The sequence below is a fragment of the Mesoplodon densirostris genome, chromosome 13 (genome assembly GCF_025265405.1).
Source record: "Mesoplodon densirostris isolate mMesDen1 chromosome 13, mMesDen1 primary haplotype, whole genome shotgun sequence".
Lineage (NCBI taxonomy): Eukaryota > Metazoa > Chordata > Mammalia > Artiodactyla > Ziphiidae > Mesoplodon > Mesoplodon densirostris.
In genome coordinates, this window is record NC_082673.1 from 91255778 (window position 1) to 91271528 (window position 15751).

The 15751-nt window shown below is 59.8% G+C and overlaps 1 protein-coding gene across 1 annotated transcript in view; it reads right to left on the reverse strand.

The window, feature by feature from the left end:
• The window catches only part of TSNARE1 (t-SNARE domain containing 1), a 79794-nt gene that overhangs the window by 11730 nt on the left and 52313 nt on the right, over positions 1 to 15751 (reverse strand). Inside the window, exon 10 of the mRNA XM_060115741.1 lies at positions 8417 to 8575. Coding sequence (XP_059971724.1) covers positions 8417 to 8575 — 159 coding nt within the window. The remainder of the gene's footprint in view (positions 1 to 8416; positions 8576 to 15751) is intronic.

Consider the following 15751-nt stretch of genomic DNA (forward strand, 5'->3'; position numbering starts at 1 on the left):
CACCAGCTTGGTGGCCAAGGGAGCGAGGATGGGAGCAGGGGACAGAGCCCCAGCACCAGGCAGACCCCCGACCTCGGGCCACCGTGAGGGGGTCAGCAGGGCGCACCCCCCTCCACGCAGAGCCGGACGGACTACGGGGAAAGGGTGGCAAGCGAGCCTGGGGCCACAGACCCCTCCTGGACTCCCAGGCAGAAGCCTCCTAGGTGACCTCAGAGAACGGACCAGACTGGCTCCGAGGGGCTGCTCAGAGCATGGGGACCCCAGGATCCCAGCTCCCAGCCAGATGAGCCTGTGGGTGCACAGCCTCCAGCCCCCCTGCAAGGTCTGGGGCAGGGAGCCCCACACGCATTTCCCTAGTAATACGGAGCAGGTGTGACCCTGGCTGCCCGGGAGCTGTGGTCCCCACCCCCAGCCCCAGGCCTTTGGCCCGTGGAGGAGTTTGTGGGCCAGCACCTCCTCCTCGTCCAGGATCACTCACGGATACTGGGACGTGCTTGCTGGGGGCAGACCTGATGACGGGCCGGGAGAGGGAGGGGCCCAGGGGAGGGGGCAGCACACAGGGCGGCAGTGTCTGGGCACAGGCGACCGGCACGGATGGCTGTCCCTCCGGTCACCGTGCTGGGCACCTGAGCAGGCCTCGGCTCCCGATGGAGGATGCCAAGGGCAAATGAGGGGGATGTGCCAGAGATCTGGGCCCCACCAGGAGCTGGGGTAGGAGCCGAGCTCCAGGCAGAAGTCCAGGACTCAGTCCCCGGGATGTGACCTCAAGGCCAGGCTGGTCACAGGGACCATGCTAGGAGCCCAGAAGCCCCCCAGGGCTGCCCTAGGATGGAGCCCCCGGGGACGGCAAGCAGCCCCAGCCACGGTGCACGAGGGCGGCAGGCACTGGGAGCCATGTGCCCAGGCGTGGGCACCGGAGAGCAGGAGAGACTATAAAACACCTTAACTTAGTAAATGTTTAAATCAGGCAATTATTTTCCTGACTGCTTCTAAAACTAGAACTCGTTAAAAGCTCCACGGAATCTTCTCTTTTTAGTGGCGCTGAGGAATAACAACCTTGCACAGGACATAATAAAACCTCGTGTGTGTGTGTGTGTGTGTGTGTGTGTGTGCGTGCGTGCGTGTGCGCGCGCCGCACCCTCCACCTTTAAGAGCAAAAGGAAAGAAAACGCCGCTGCATTTTTCTCTATCATGCAATCTCTTCTCGTAATTAGGATCTTGGCAACCATCCACCTACAGAGACCACGGTCCCAGTTAATGGAATAGCCAAACTTTGTTTATCCATTTATTCACATATTTATAGCTAGATACTGGCCGGATCAACCAGCCCCCGGCGCTCTGGCCGCACAGTGCCAGCTACTGGCAGGGCGGCTGAGGCCCCACAGGCTCTGCTCAGCCTGGAGGTCCTTCCTGGCCCCTCTTTACCCCAGCCTCCTCCCTCCTCGGCCTGCCAGGTAGCCATGGCAACACAGCAGCTGGTGAGCACAGAGCTCTGCACCTGGGTCAGGTGACACAGCAGCTCAGGAGGGGAGCAGGGAGCGCCAGGCCTCACAGGTGAGATCAGGTGAGCTGGGCTTGGCACAAGGAGCCGGTGAAGACAAGGCAGCACAGGCCGCGGGCAGGGCTGGCTGGGAGGCAACAGGTGACTCGGCCAGACCAGTGCCTGGCAAGCCCCGTTACATGCTGGCAGTGGCTGGGGGCACGTGCCCGTCTCATCCGACCTCCTCCCAACCCCCTGGGGAGACCAGGCACTGCCCTGCCCTTCCAGACCTCAACCAGAGTTAAGTGACTGGCCGTGGGCAGGCGGAGCTGGGCCTCGTGGGCGGGCTCCTGGGCTCCGCCATCCCCTCATGGGGTGATCTCAGTGCCCTGCTGCCTCCTCCTCATCTGGGGAAGAGGTGTCAGAGCATCGCAGTCAGGACAGCTGCGAGGTCTCGAGTCAAGCAGCTGGGCTCCAGTCCCAACTCTGCCACATGCAAGCTGTGTGGCCCGGGCAAGTGACATGGCTCCAAGGCTCCACCTCATCTTTGGTAAAACTGGAGCACTGCGGTGCTCAGGCTCACAGGGCTTTTGTGTGGGCTGATGAGAAGGTGCATATAAATAAGGGCAGCAGAGCCCTTTTATTAAAACACAAATCTGCTGCGGAGTCCCAACACGTAAAACTTTTCATCCATTCACCTGCCATCCACTCAACCCTGTCCATCTACCCACACATCACCCACCCATCCCCCTACCATCCATCTATCTACCCACCCCTCCATCCCCCATCCCCTTGATTGTTCCAGAGAGTCACTGAGGGCCCAGACAGTATCGTGCACCCTCTGGGGCACCAGGACTAAAACAGACGAAAATCCCTGCCTCCATGGGGCTTACGTTCTCCTGGAAGAAGAGAAATAATGAGATAAGTAATTAAGTGGTATGTTAGACAACGCAGAAGACAACTGAAATTTTAGACGGGGAACATCTGAGTCAAAACCTGAAAATAAAAGGAAACAAGTTGCTGGAGTGTCTGGAGGAACAAGGGTCCAGGCTCGGGACGGGGGTGGGGCTGGAGAGACGCACTGGCCCGGTCCTGGCACTGTGACCTCGGCCGCACTCAGGGAGGAGGGACAGGGCAGCCCACTTTGGGGGCAACGAGGAGCCCAGGTCTGGGAGGTGGGACCAAACTGCCCCTGGGCTGGAGAGGGCCTCCCTGCAGAGAACCTGGGAGGACGTGGGCCCAGAGCTGGCCAGGGGGCAGCAGGAGCAGGGGGGTGTGGAGGCACCCCTGGCAGAGGCGAGGGGCAGCCATGCAGGGACAAAGCAGGGGTCACCCGTTAGCACTTGGGCAGCAGGGAGGGCCCTGAGGGTCCATGAAGACCGCCGGCCGCAGCTGTAGGGACAGCAGGCAAGCCACTGGCCAGAGGGAGACCGTGGGCTCTGAGGGCGGCCTTGTCTCCAGAAGAGGAAGCTCTGGAGGCCTTGCCTCCGCCCTCTTGGAGGACAGTCTCCCAGGAAAGGGGCCCCAGCGGAGGGCTGGGCACTTGAAGGAGTGTGGTGGGGACCTGCAGGCACCCCTCCTGCCCCTCGGGAGAGGCCTCGCCCTGTCTCCCAGCCCCCAGCTCAGCCTGCAGCCCCAGGGGTCACCACAGTGGCACCCAGGAATTCCCCACATTCCAGTCTGCCAAGCACCCTACAGCCCATTATCTGAGAGTCCCCCATTTCTGATCGCCCCACAGGACTAAGAAACAGGCTCAGAGAGGGGACCTGAGGCTGGAAGGGATGCGAGGGGGGGGTCAGCTGGGAGAGCTGGCTCTCCCCAGGCTGGCCACAGCCTTGCTGTGTGTCTGAAGGGACCCCAGCCCTTCTCTCGGGGCCCCACATGCTCAGTTACAGAAGGCACAGGATGGAGGGTACACGGCCACTGAGAATGGGCAGTGGGCACCCAGCCCTGCAGGCCAGACTCCAGAGGAGGGAGGGCCGAGGCCCTGGAGGACACAGGGCTCTGGCACAGCTACGGGTGGACAGACAGGCCGTCGAGGGGCAGAGGACAGGCCTGGGGACAGAGCTGCCGCTGACCGACAGTGGGCAGGGGCAGCAGCTCCTGGACACTACTTCACCGGGAGCCCAGACACCTCCTGACGCCCACCGATCCGCCGCTGCCTGCCCACTCCCAGCCTCACGCCGCTGCCTGAACCCACGTACAGCTCACACTCCACAACGAGACGGACGTTCCCTCTCCTCTCTGCTCCAGGCAGGGCCACTGGCCAGGAGGCTGCGAGCCGCCACCTCTGCCCCAGAAGCACCCCTCCCCAACCCTCAGGGTCCTGGGAGGTTTGGGGCCCCTGAGGCCTGACCCACCTGGGACCAGTGTCAGGGAGGTGCCCTCAGCTGGGAAGCCAGAGACCAGCCACCTCCAAAACAGGGCGGGGGGAAGGAGCCCGAGAGGGGAGCCAAGGGTTGGTGGGGGGTGGACAGCGCCACAGGTGCTCTCCCGTCGGAGGGACCCGCCCCGCAGACCAGGCTCCTGTATGCTCGGAGCTCCCCTCGGCCTGGCACAGCCCTCCTGATGCGCCTCGCCTGGGTGCGGCCAGGGCTCAGACCACCTGGGTCCCAGCCATGTGGCGTGCCTGTAGGGAAGCGGGTACCGACATCCTGGCTCCACGGGAGCACGTGCCGGGGACACACGTGCCCTGGGCTGGCACGGCTCCCCTTCGTCATCAACCCCTCTGCCCTCTGGAGCCACGAGGTGCCTCCCTGCTCCTCTGTGGAAGGGGCTGTCCAGAGGGGTCTCCTGCACTCTGGGAGCCTGCAGGCCAAGCACAGCCCTCCTTGGGGCAGGGAGCCAGCTACTGGAACACCAGGCACACAGCTCTCCATTGCCCGGGCCGCCTCTAAAGCTCCAGGCAGAGGGCAGAGCAGGGGAGGGGGGGCAGCCAGCAATACCCGGATCTGGGAAAGGGCTTCCGGGTGGCAGGAGCCACAGCAGCAGCAGGTGAGGCGCATTCTGGGCATCACAGGAGCCCAGGGGTGGGGGTGGGGGTGTCTGCGGGGTAACAGGGAAGAGGGCAGTGGGGGCCGTCTCATCGTGCCCACAAATGGGGAGCCCCCAAAGGGTCTTAAAGGACATTCTGTGCTGCCAGAGGACGGACTGCCCGAGGAGGTTGGGTGGAGGTCTTTACGGCGCCCCCAGGGCATGATGCCCTCACTCAAAACCTAACTGAGCAGGTCCAGGGGCCACTGAGCCAGGGAAGGGCCCGGAATCACTGCGGGAGGCCCTGGCAGCCCTCAGTCTCCTGCCCACTCACCACCTGATCCCTGGCCAGCAAGCCAAGGTGCCGGTCAGCCCCCGACAGCCCTCCATGGGCCATCTGAAATGGCAGGGCCCTGAGAGGGAGGCTACCCCCTGACCCACCCATTTCACAGATGAAATGACCTAGGCGAGAGGCAGGCCCAAGGTCACCCAGCCAGTTAGTGGAGACTTGGGTCTAAAGCCAGGAAAAGGCACCCCAGGCTGGCCCTTTATTTTGTCCCATAAGGTGACTCGGGGAGGGGGAGGGGAGCAGGGACAGAGACACTGAGTGGACCCACCAGCTCTACACCCTCAGCACCAGGCCGCTTGGTGCCCAGCAGCCACCCCGAAAATGCCCATCATGGGCCAGAAAGCAGAAAAGAGAAGATTATGAAGGAATCGGATGTGATTAACCTGTTGTCGTGACTTTAATCCCACCTTTTGGGCCTCAGTTTCCCCATCTGTCCACACCCCATACCCCCCACCTATTAGGTAAGTCCTTGAAGGCAGAACAGGGCCTCACAGGGGCTCCCTGGGACCACAAGTCTCACTGCAGTAACACTGTGAATGCATAAACCCAGGCAAGTCCAAAAGCCCCCCTGGAATGTGGGGGGCAGTAGGGGGGGCGCGGTAAGGAGTTTCCACACGGAACCAGTCTGCAGCCTACCAAGGTGAGAAATGCCACGTGTGTCTTCCTGAGGCTGTTCCCACAGTCCCCTTCCCAGAGCACTGGCCCACTCACCACAGCCCAGCCCCCAGCAGGCCCTGCAGATCTGGACAAACAAGCCCCAAGAAACCTAAGCAGCGGGGGTTCTGGCCGTCCCTGGAGGGGGCCGGGGGCCGCCCACCTGCACTTAGACCAGTCAGACCAGTTTCTGCTGCCCAGACTGAGTCTAGGCACCTTCCCGACAAGTCCTGTTAGAGATGTGCTGTCACCAGGACAGCTACAAACCTGGGGGAGGGCTTTTTAAACGCGAATGACAATTTGCATTTGTCTTTCCCACTTCCAAAGACCCCGAAGTGGGGGAGGGAGGGATGCAGGGAGGGAGGGAGGGATGCAGGGAGGGAGGGAGGGAGGGATGCAGGGAGGTGCGGTGCCCAGGACCAGTGATGCTGACTCCCCGTCCCACGCCATCACCCTCTGGCCAGCACCTGCTTCGTACCCACGTCACCCACGCTGCAAATGAGGAAACAAGCAAATCAGTGAGGCTGGTCTCAGGTCCCGCCCATGGCCCCCCAGGAAGCTCCAGCCTGGCTCTGAGGGCCACAGACAAGACATTGAATTCAGGCCGGCCCTGCATCAACCAAGGTCCTAGTCGGCCCAGAGACCCACTCCTCGCCCACCAGCCCGTGCCCCTCCATCTTGGCTGAATGACAGCAGTGGCCTCCACAGGGGGCCCCTCACCCCCGGTAAAGCCCACCCCCTGCCTGTACTCACCACTCACACGAGGAGGGGCTGGCGGTACCTGGGCCTCTGCCCCCCTTAACCCCACCTGGGGGCCTCCGCGTGGGCACAGAGCTGTGCATCTGGCCCCCACCTCAACCTGGCGGCCACGAGAGGCTGTCCAAAGCACTGGCTGACCCCCTGAGCAAACCCCACGACCTCCTGGGGCTTTGCCCTCAGAGCGGAGCGCCCACCTGCTCAGGAGCTCCCAGCATTTCCTGGGGGGCAGCCCTCACCCCACCCACGTCCTCAGGTCCTGAGCCCTGCTGGGGAGCCTGCACCTCTCCTCCCTATGTGCCAGGCCAAGGCCAAGTCCGTCCGTCCTAAGCAGCCGCTTCATCCCACCTCATACAGGCGGTCCAGACCCCCGGGTGTGCCCGAGGGGCTGTCAGGGGCTCGCCCTAAGAGGGCTTCAGCTCTCGAGCTGCAGGAAGAAGCGGGTCCCTCTCCGCTCAGGCCTGCCGGCACCCGGAGCTGTCGGGGCGATGGCTCCTGATTTGTTCTCAGCTTCTCTGGGAAAGCAGGTCTCACTGTGCCAACAGCGGGATAAAAACATCTCTGTGTGTCTGGTCCTTTCTGGACCATCTCGGCAAGAGGGAGAGGCCTGCCTTCCGAGGCACGGCCCCCGTGTGGCCGCCTTCCTCTCTGGGCAGTGAGGTCTGGTGGGGGGAGGCGGTCCGCTGAGGCAGGTCCTCTGACGGGGGCTTGAAGAAACAAGCATCCCTCCACCAGGCCAAAGTGCGGGGGGTGGGCAGAAGGAAGGGGGCCGAACCCCACCTCTCAGGGCGGCGTCCACCTCCTTCAAGAGTGCAGGACCTAGGGCTTCCCTGGTGGTGCAGTGGTTGAGAATCTGCCTGCCAATGCAGGGGACACGGGTTCGAGCCCTGATCTGGGAAGATCCCACATGCCACAGAGCAACTGGGCCCGTGAGCCACAACTACTGAGCCTGCGTGTCTGGAGCCTGTGCTCCGCAACAAGAGAGGCCACGACAGTGAGAGGCCCGCGCACCGCAATGAAGAGGGGCCCCCGCTCGCCGCAACTAGAGAAAGCCCTTGCACAGAGACCCAACACAGCCAAAAATATAAATAAATAAAATTGAACTATCAATTCCCAGATGGCTATAAAAAAAAAAAAAAAAAAAGAGTGCAGGACCTGCTCATTGCAGACATGGTGACAGGGCCTGGACCAGTGACTCAGTTTACCAACTTGCCCAAGTCTCTGTTTTTCTAAAAGAATCTGCTTTTAGGGAAATTTTGTTCCAGAAACCCAGCTCCTGAGAGCTTTGGGGCAGGCAGGCCCCCCAACTCCTCCGCCAGCAGGCAAAACCGAGGCCCAGAGGGAGGAGGGAACACACACTCAGAGGCTCAGGCTCCACCACCAAGAGAACCAGGCAGCCCAACGGCTACATTCTACATGCACTTCCCACATCAGATCCCCTCGCACACTCACTGGCACACCTGCCCCTGCACCTGCACATCCACCCACATACTGGCACACCCACTCAGGCACCTGCTCCCACAGGCCCATCTCAGGGAACTGCACACCTCTGGCAGTGTCGCAGGTCATCCGTGGCCAGCAAAACATCTGGCAGCACGTATTACACACATGCAAACTTGAGAACAAAGAACTAGCAGCCCCCCACACCCCATGGCCGGACCCTGACAACACCACCGCCACCTGCTGGCAGCCACCCCAAATTACAAGTTCAGTTCTCTCGGCAGTTCACTCAACCACTCAAAAACTATCCTCTGGAACTAACTGCTCTGGGCACTGAATGGCCTCATCAGAGCGAAATGGCTTCCTGGAAACTTAAGTGTGCAGTGAAGGAAGCAGCCACGGAGACTGGCACATACCACCCGGGCACAGGCACTGGGCTCCAGGCTAGAGGGCTGAGCCCACTAGAAAAACGTGGGGGGCGGGGCAATGAGACACAGGGTGAGACTCTGTTGGGTTCCCTGGACTCCCCCTCTCCACCGGGCAGCCCAGGTGGCCAAGCTCAGGCAATGCCCTGGGAGCCCAGGTCCAGCCCCTCTGGGCTTGGGCAGGGGGCAGGCCTCAGTCTGCTGGTCACAGAGCAGTGGCACCAGCACAGGGCCAGCCCAGGCTCCACTGCTGAAGTGCCGAGAGCCGCCATGGCCGGGAGCCGGGGACACCCATGGGCACACACACACGCACGCACGCGTCCACACGCCAGCCCGCACCTCGATCTGCAGGATTGCTTCCTCTCGCAGCCGGATGGCCTCCAGGTCCTCCTCGGTGATCTCCGGAAGCAGCACCTGCCCCTGGGCCTGCCACACGCCGTCGCCCCCGTTAAAGATCTTCTCGTCCTCGGACAGCTCAGCAAATGGGACCTGGGGACTCTGCCGAGACACAGACCAAGGTTACCCACACGCACAGCTCACTGCCACCAGGCCGAGCTCTCAGAAGGCACCCAGGAGCCCCCAGCCTGCAGCCCTGAAGGGACGGGGGGGCAGGCTCCACCCTGTCACTCGAGGGACATCCCCACAGGGTCCCGGGTGCTGGGGCTGCCGTAGATGGTGGGCAGACACCGGGCCCTGTGGCCGTCCCAGGCCTGGCTGCGGGGAGCACTTGGCAGGACCCCACAGCCCCCCAGAGCCAGGGCCACACAGAAGACCCTGCAGAGCACAGCCACCACGTTCCCAGCTCTTGAGGGGTCACAGGCCTCTTCGTGAGCCCCCAGAAAATGTCCCTACATGCACACAAACCACAGTTTTTCGTCTGGGGGCTGTGGCCACCCCGAAAGCCCGTCCCAGAGCAGGTTACAGACCAAGTGCAGCTGCCAGGCAGGGGCCGTGGAAACCGAAGCATGGACGTCACCCAGTAGGTCACAGACCCGCCCCAGCTGGGACCAGATCACGGGGAAGGAAAGCCTGAGGGGGGTTTTCAAGTTGTCTTATCATTTACTGATTTCTTTAATTCACCAAATTTTCAAATTCAACAAACTAGTAGCTTCTCCCTTTAATGAATTCTATCTGTTCCCTGATGGGACAACCTGGGTACAAGTGAGCTGACATCCACCCCTGAGGTGCCAGTCCCGAGTGGGGAGTGGGGTGCCGGTGGGGGCTGCGCCTACCCAACCCCCGCAGAGACAGCAGGAGCCGGGGATGCCCCTCCTCCCAGAGCCGTGGCTTCACACGAACAATGCTTCCAATTTACCTGCAAATGTTCAGCAACAAAGACTACTGACCTGCACCCCACGGCACCCCCCCCAGGAAGACAGATAACGGCACACGCACTGCCCCCAGCCCCGCTCCCCCAGGCCTGTTGTGATGACCAGGGCAAGAGGAGAAGGCACAGAGGACGGGCAGAGCCCCGGGAGGGCAGCCTGCCCACCAGTGCCCCTCACCTCCCACGTGTGTCGAAGCTCCTTGGAGCCGCTGTCTCTGATGCTCCCGACATCCTGGCAGGGAGCAGCTGGAGCCCACTTTACAGGTGAGGCCACAGAGGCCGAGAGGCCAAGGAACCCAGAAGAGCCGGGAAGTGGAGCAGGGCTCCAGGCTCCCACCCGGCACAGGGAGCTCCAGGGCGAGAACCACAGACCAGGAGAGAGGACGGTGCCGGCACAATGCTGACCACACGCCCTCCTCCTGGCCCGGGGACACACTGTCCTGGAGGCAGAGGTCAGTGCTGGGCACACAGACAGACGTGGGGACGGCTGCCGCTGTTCTTGAGCCCCTCCTACAGGTGTCTGGGCAGCGGGGACGGGGCTGAAACAGGACTGCCATCGCCCACGGAACGGCCCTCTGCCACGTCCCCAGGACACTTGGCGTCGGTCACCTTGGAAGGAGGCTGCAGAGGCTGCCACGTGCCTATTTTCTGCTTCCCCTTTGTTATAGGCCCCTGATGTCTGCCCGCAATGAAGACCACCTTCCCATGCCCTGTGCAGCTCAGGGTCACATGGCAGAGTCCTGGCCATACTGACGCCAGAGAAGTGACTCTGGGTGTGTGTTGCGGGGGGGGGCAGTCTAGAGGTCCACTCGGCTCCACAGGACGGTCTCTGTGCCTATCCTCCCAGCAGACCCTGCTCCCTGCGGGCCCTGCCACACCGCCTACAGGAAGCCCCGCGGGTCAGCAGGAAGAGAACACAGTCTAGTGTCCACATTCTTTCCTGCACTTTCGGGCCCATGATGGCCGCCGCAGGCCTGGCCTGCGGTGCAGTGGAGCGGATGGACACTGCCCACACCTACTCATCTGGGCACCAAAAGCAGCAAATGGCAGAAACAAGAACCTTGGGGCATTTGGACAAACTCCAGTACAGGCGGGCGCAAAGCGCTAGAAAGCCACATGTGTGACTGCGCCTAGGAAAGGGGACACACCGGATGCCACCCTTTCCTCTGCTCGCAGCCCCGCAGGGTGGGCACGCTCCCCTCGGTTACAGGGTGACGGGTCCGCACACACCCCGTCCTCCTCCCAAAGCTGGCACTCTCCCTACAGACCACACCGATACATGCAGCACCTCATCCCCGGAATCAGCAAAGACCTTTAAATAAATAAATACGTGGATACATGAATACAAAATAAAAGATCTAAAAATTCTGCTGACGGGCGCTCCTCATCCAAGGCGGCAATCACCACCTCCCCTTCCCGGTGTGGGCGGGAGGAAGTGAGCAGTGCCAGGCGGGCAGGAGTGGGGCGGGGGCTGGCCCTGCGCCAGGCCGCGCGCCTCCACCGCCCCCCTTCTGCGTCTCCCAGGCCCCGCCTAGGCTGCAAAGCCAAGTCAGGTTCCGGCCCAGCACTGGCACCATCGGGCCAGCGGCACACTCTCAGGGCCTCAGCGTTCTCCTCCACAGAACAGGAAGAGTGACCCATGCCCAAGGCCTGTGGTCTGTGTTCACCACACAGCAGCTGTGCTGTCTGCACCCCCCTGTCCTGTCCCTTCCCCGTGCTGCCCGGCACACCCCTCACTCCCAGCAGGAGGCGCAGCATCTGGTCCCCCTCGCTGATCCCACGCCCTCAGTCCAAGGCGGGGAGGGGACCGAGAAAGCTCAGCTCTGCCGCTTACTAGGTGTGTGATCCTGCCGAGTTCCTTAACTTCTCCAACCTCAGTCTTTGCTTCCCTAAGATGGGGCTGATACCACCCATGTCCCAGAGTCACATAAAGAAGTGACTGGGGGCTTCCCTGGTGGTGCAGTGATTGAGAGTCCGCCTGCCGATGCAGGGGACGCGGGTTCGTGCCCCGGTCCGGGAAGATCCCACATGCCGCAGAGCGGCTGGGCCCGTGAGCCATGGCCGCTGAGCCTGCGCGTCCGGAGCCTGTGCTCCGCAACGGGAGAGGCCACAACAGTGAGAGGCCCGGGTACCGCAAAAAAACAAAAAACAAAAAAAAAAGAAGTGACTGGGATGAAGGCAAGGCACTGACCAGCGAGCACACGTGAAAACGAGATGCCAATGGAAAGCCCAGGTCAGGAGCCATGCAGGGCCGGCCATCCCCGGGCAAGTGAGTTACAGGGCACAGGACACGCGTGCCTGCGGGGGACCCCAACGGTGCACCCCTCCCAGCAGTGGCTGCTCCAGAACAGGACACCCAGCCCTGAGCTGCACTGATGCCTGCCCCCCACCCACCTGATTCCATTGGCCTGGGGCACCGCCTAGACAGGGGCTTCTAAAGGCCTCCCTGGCAAATCTAATAGGCCCCATGGGAAGAGCCCTGGCCCGCGCACCCAGGGCCCGAGACGTGGGCACGCCCACTGCAGCTCTGCTGTAAAGCACAGCCTGACCAGCGGGGGTGGGCAGGAGCACCGGGGCACAGCCCGCAGTGAGCACCACGGACCAGCTGAAAGTGAGTCAGACACTACGGTGCAGAAGTGACACTACGGGTGTCACGTGAAGCCTCCTGGAGTCTGGGTTTCCATGGAAGCTCCAGAAAGCCGAAGCAAAGGGTGCCGGCCTCCCTGCAGGCGTGGGTACAGCGCCTGGCCTCCACAGGTACCGGCCGCCCTCCCCAAGTGGCTCAGGACAAGGGACCAGGGAGGGAGAGAGGGCTGATCCTGCCACAGCCCCCCTCCTGTAAGGATCAGAAAGCACCCTTTATTCTCCTCACAAAGCCTCAATTTGGATCTTGAGCTCTGAAGCCAGGATTAGGATTTGCTGGCAGGGCGGGCGCTGGGGCCGCATGCAGCGCAGGGGATAGCCGTGTGATGGTTTTCCAGCTTGCGGGGCAGCCAACAAAGGCGTCTTTCTCTTCGCTCCAAGGCCCAGGGCTTGGGTTCCGTTCCGACACGGCCATTAGAAGCCCACAATCCAACGTGACTGCTGGGGGGTGGGCCCAGCGGTTTCCCGTGAGAAGAGATGGAGGCCGATGGGGGTTCAGGGAGGCCAGGAGGGCGCGTGGCGGGGACCCAGCGTGGCACCCCCCCAGGGCCAGTGAGCAGGGCTCTCACGGGCTCTGGGAAACGGGCCACTGTCTCCCCAACTCCGGCCCAGGGCTCTGCATGGGAAGTCCGTGACCCTGGCAGGAGGGCAAGCGTCAGAACGAGAGCTGGTCACACACTTGGGAAACACAGCTTCTGTGTAGTAGCCCGAGGCTGGCCATCCACTTCTCCAAATAGCAAAAGGCCGTGTGTGTGTTAGCTGAAGGAAGTCTCTGGAGGCTCAGTAAAACCCAGGACACAGAACAGGCCTGACTGTAACAATCCTTCCCTGGCTCCGTATTAAATAAAGGTGCTGGGGCCCAGGGGCAGGGCCAACTGCCCTGCGCCTGGTGGGGACCACGACTAGGGTACTTCCCAGCAGACGTGAAGGTGAGGCAGTCTTTACCGCTGCTGCCGGGAGCATGGGGCTCTGGTAAACCCACACCGAGCTGGCGATGGCGATGCAGACTTCGGAGTGTTCCCAGCGCTGGACAGGCACAGCCCTGCCTTGGGACAGAGGCCAGCCCAGAAGCACCTGGGGGCTGCCCACTGCCTAGGCCTGAGTAGGAGACTGACCCAGGACCCAGCTGAGGCTGCGGCCGACCACAGCCAAGAAGGCCGACTCCAGAGAAGCCAACCTGACCCTGCTCACAGCCACACCCGGCACTCGGCTCAGAGGAGAGCCGGCAGGCAGCAGCCACCACTGCTCCTGCCAGGACCAGGACCACCAGTCCGCAGATGGCGGCCCCGAAGTCCAGAGCATCAGTGCGGCATCATCCCCGGGCTGAATCCTGCAGTATGTCACCTCATCAACTACAGCTTGCAAAATTCCTGGAAATAATCTAATCTTTCATATCTTCTCAGAAGCACTGTTGACCACTGTCTTCCTCTTTAAGAAAAACTCTACTGAAATAGGACATCAGTAGTTGAATGCACAAATCACAAGTGTAGATGGATTGGTCTGCGAACTGTAACAAAAGAAAGACTTCCGGGTCAAGATACAGACATTCCAGCCTCCTACTCATTATGCTGTCCCCTACCAAGGGTAGGGGCTTCTAACTCTGCCCGTTGGTTTGGTCTGGTTTTGACCTCTATCCTCTTTGGGCTCAGCATGTGTCCGAGATGTCACCGGGGTCTTGCTGGCCACAGCACAACCCTTCTGCTGCCAGAGTCTCCCATTTACGGACTCAGCACAAATGCTCTGTCCATCCCACCGCAGGCTGGCTCTCCCCCAGGTGTGTGCTGCTGCATGTCACGTGTGCTCAGCGTTCTTCTATGTGACTTTTCACTGGGTATACACTTGAGGTGGAGCTGCAAGGCCACAGACAGGACGACGTTTCACTCCACAGGTGCGTTCAGCTACCAGAGAGGGGGCACCATTCACACTCCCGTCTACTGTGCAAGGTCTCCGGCTGCCCCACAGCCTTGCCGGCACTCGGCATGCTCCTGCGTTTTCATTTGTTTTTAGTTGTGTTGGTGGGTGTGAGGTGTGCAGAGATGGAGCATCGTGGGTTAACTTTGCCTGCTTCTAATGACACGTGCTGAGCACACACCCATGTGCTTACCAGCCATTCCGACGTCCCTTTTCAACGTGCATGCCCAAGGTGTTTGCCCTTTTATGTTTTTGAATTGAGTTGCCTGCCTTTTTCCTACTGATTTGTAAGAGATCTTTACATATTATGAAGTCCTTTCAGATGCGTGATGTGCAAATGCCTTCTCTCACTCTGTGGGTCACCTCTTCACTCTCTGAGGGTTGTACAGACTGTAACAAGGTCAAGTTGATCACTTTTTCTTTATAGTAAGTACATTTTCATCTGTGTGGGAGGAAGATAGCCTCCTATGGGAGCCTCTGGAAGCTTCACTGCCTTACCATTCACATTTAGATCTGTGATCCAGGGAAGTGTCCTGAGCCTGGGTGAACCGGGGTGAAGGATCTGTTGGGGGTGGCAGCCTTGTGCCAGCAGTGCTCCAGCCCCCTCCCAGCCACACAGCGACGGCCCTGGACCCACAGCACTTCCTGGCTGAGAGGGCACTCACAGCCTGAGCCGGCCTGTCGCCTCGTGGGGACATCCTGCCCTGCACACCGCGCCTCAGTCACTCCGACACCGAGGTGAAGTGGGCGGGGTGTTCGGACCTGTACTTGCCATGTGCTCAACAGGACCTTTCCCAGCTCAACCATCAGCCAATCAGCATCAAGTCCTGTGCAAATCCTGTGTCTCCCACTGCATAGCAGTGCACCTCCCACAAACCAGGTAATCACGTATGTGTGAGTCTGCATCTATAAGCAACTCTGATCCCACTGGTCTGTTTGCTTAGCCTTCAACAAATACCACATTGTTCCAATCTCTATTGCTTTATATTGTGTTCTGATACCTGGGAATGTAAATCCTCCAGTTCTGTTCTTCAAAATTGACTTCATTATTCAGGGGTCTTTATATTTCCATATAGATTTTATGATCAGTTTGACAATCTACACACACATCATATACAAACACATATTCAAAACCTGCTAGGATTTTTATTTGGATTGTACTGAACCTACAGAACCACTTGGTGAGAATTGACATCTTTATACATCAAATTTTCCAATCTACAAATATGGTGTACCCCTCCATTATTTAATCTTCTGTAATTTCTCAGTAATGTTTTATAGTTTTCTATATAGAAGCTTAAACAACTGGTCATAGATGTCTTCCTAGTTTTGATGCTATTATAAATGCTATCACTTTTTAAGTATCATTTCCAAATTGTCTTTTGCTGGCACACACAATGTTTTCTTGCATACTGACATGATAACAGAAATCCTGTTACATTCACTTACGAACTCTAAGTTTCATCAGATTCATTCACATTTTCTAGTTACACAATCATGTTGTCTGTGAAGGGGTTTTAAACCTTCCCAATTTTAAATCTTTTATTTCTTTTTCATCTCTTATTGCACTGGATATGCCCTCAGTGCAATGGAGAATAGAAGGCAATAACACTGGACACCATGTCTCCTCCTCACTCTCAGGAGAAAAGATTTTAATATCTCACCAGTGAGTGTGCTGCTGACTGTTAGACTTTCGAAGATACCCTTTATCAGATTAAAGGCATTCCTATCTACTCCTAGTTTGCGGAAAGTTTTGGGTCCCCCTAAGTGGGTACTGAATTTTACCAAATGCT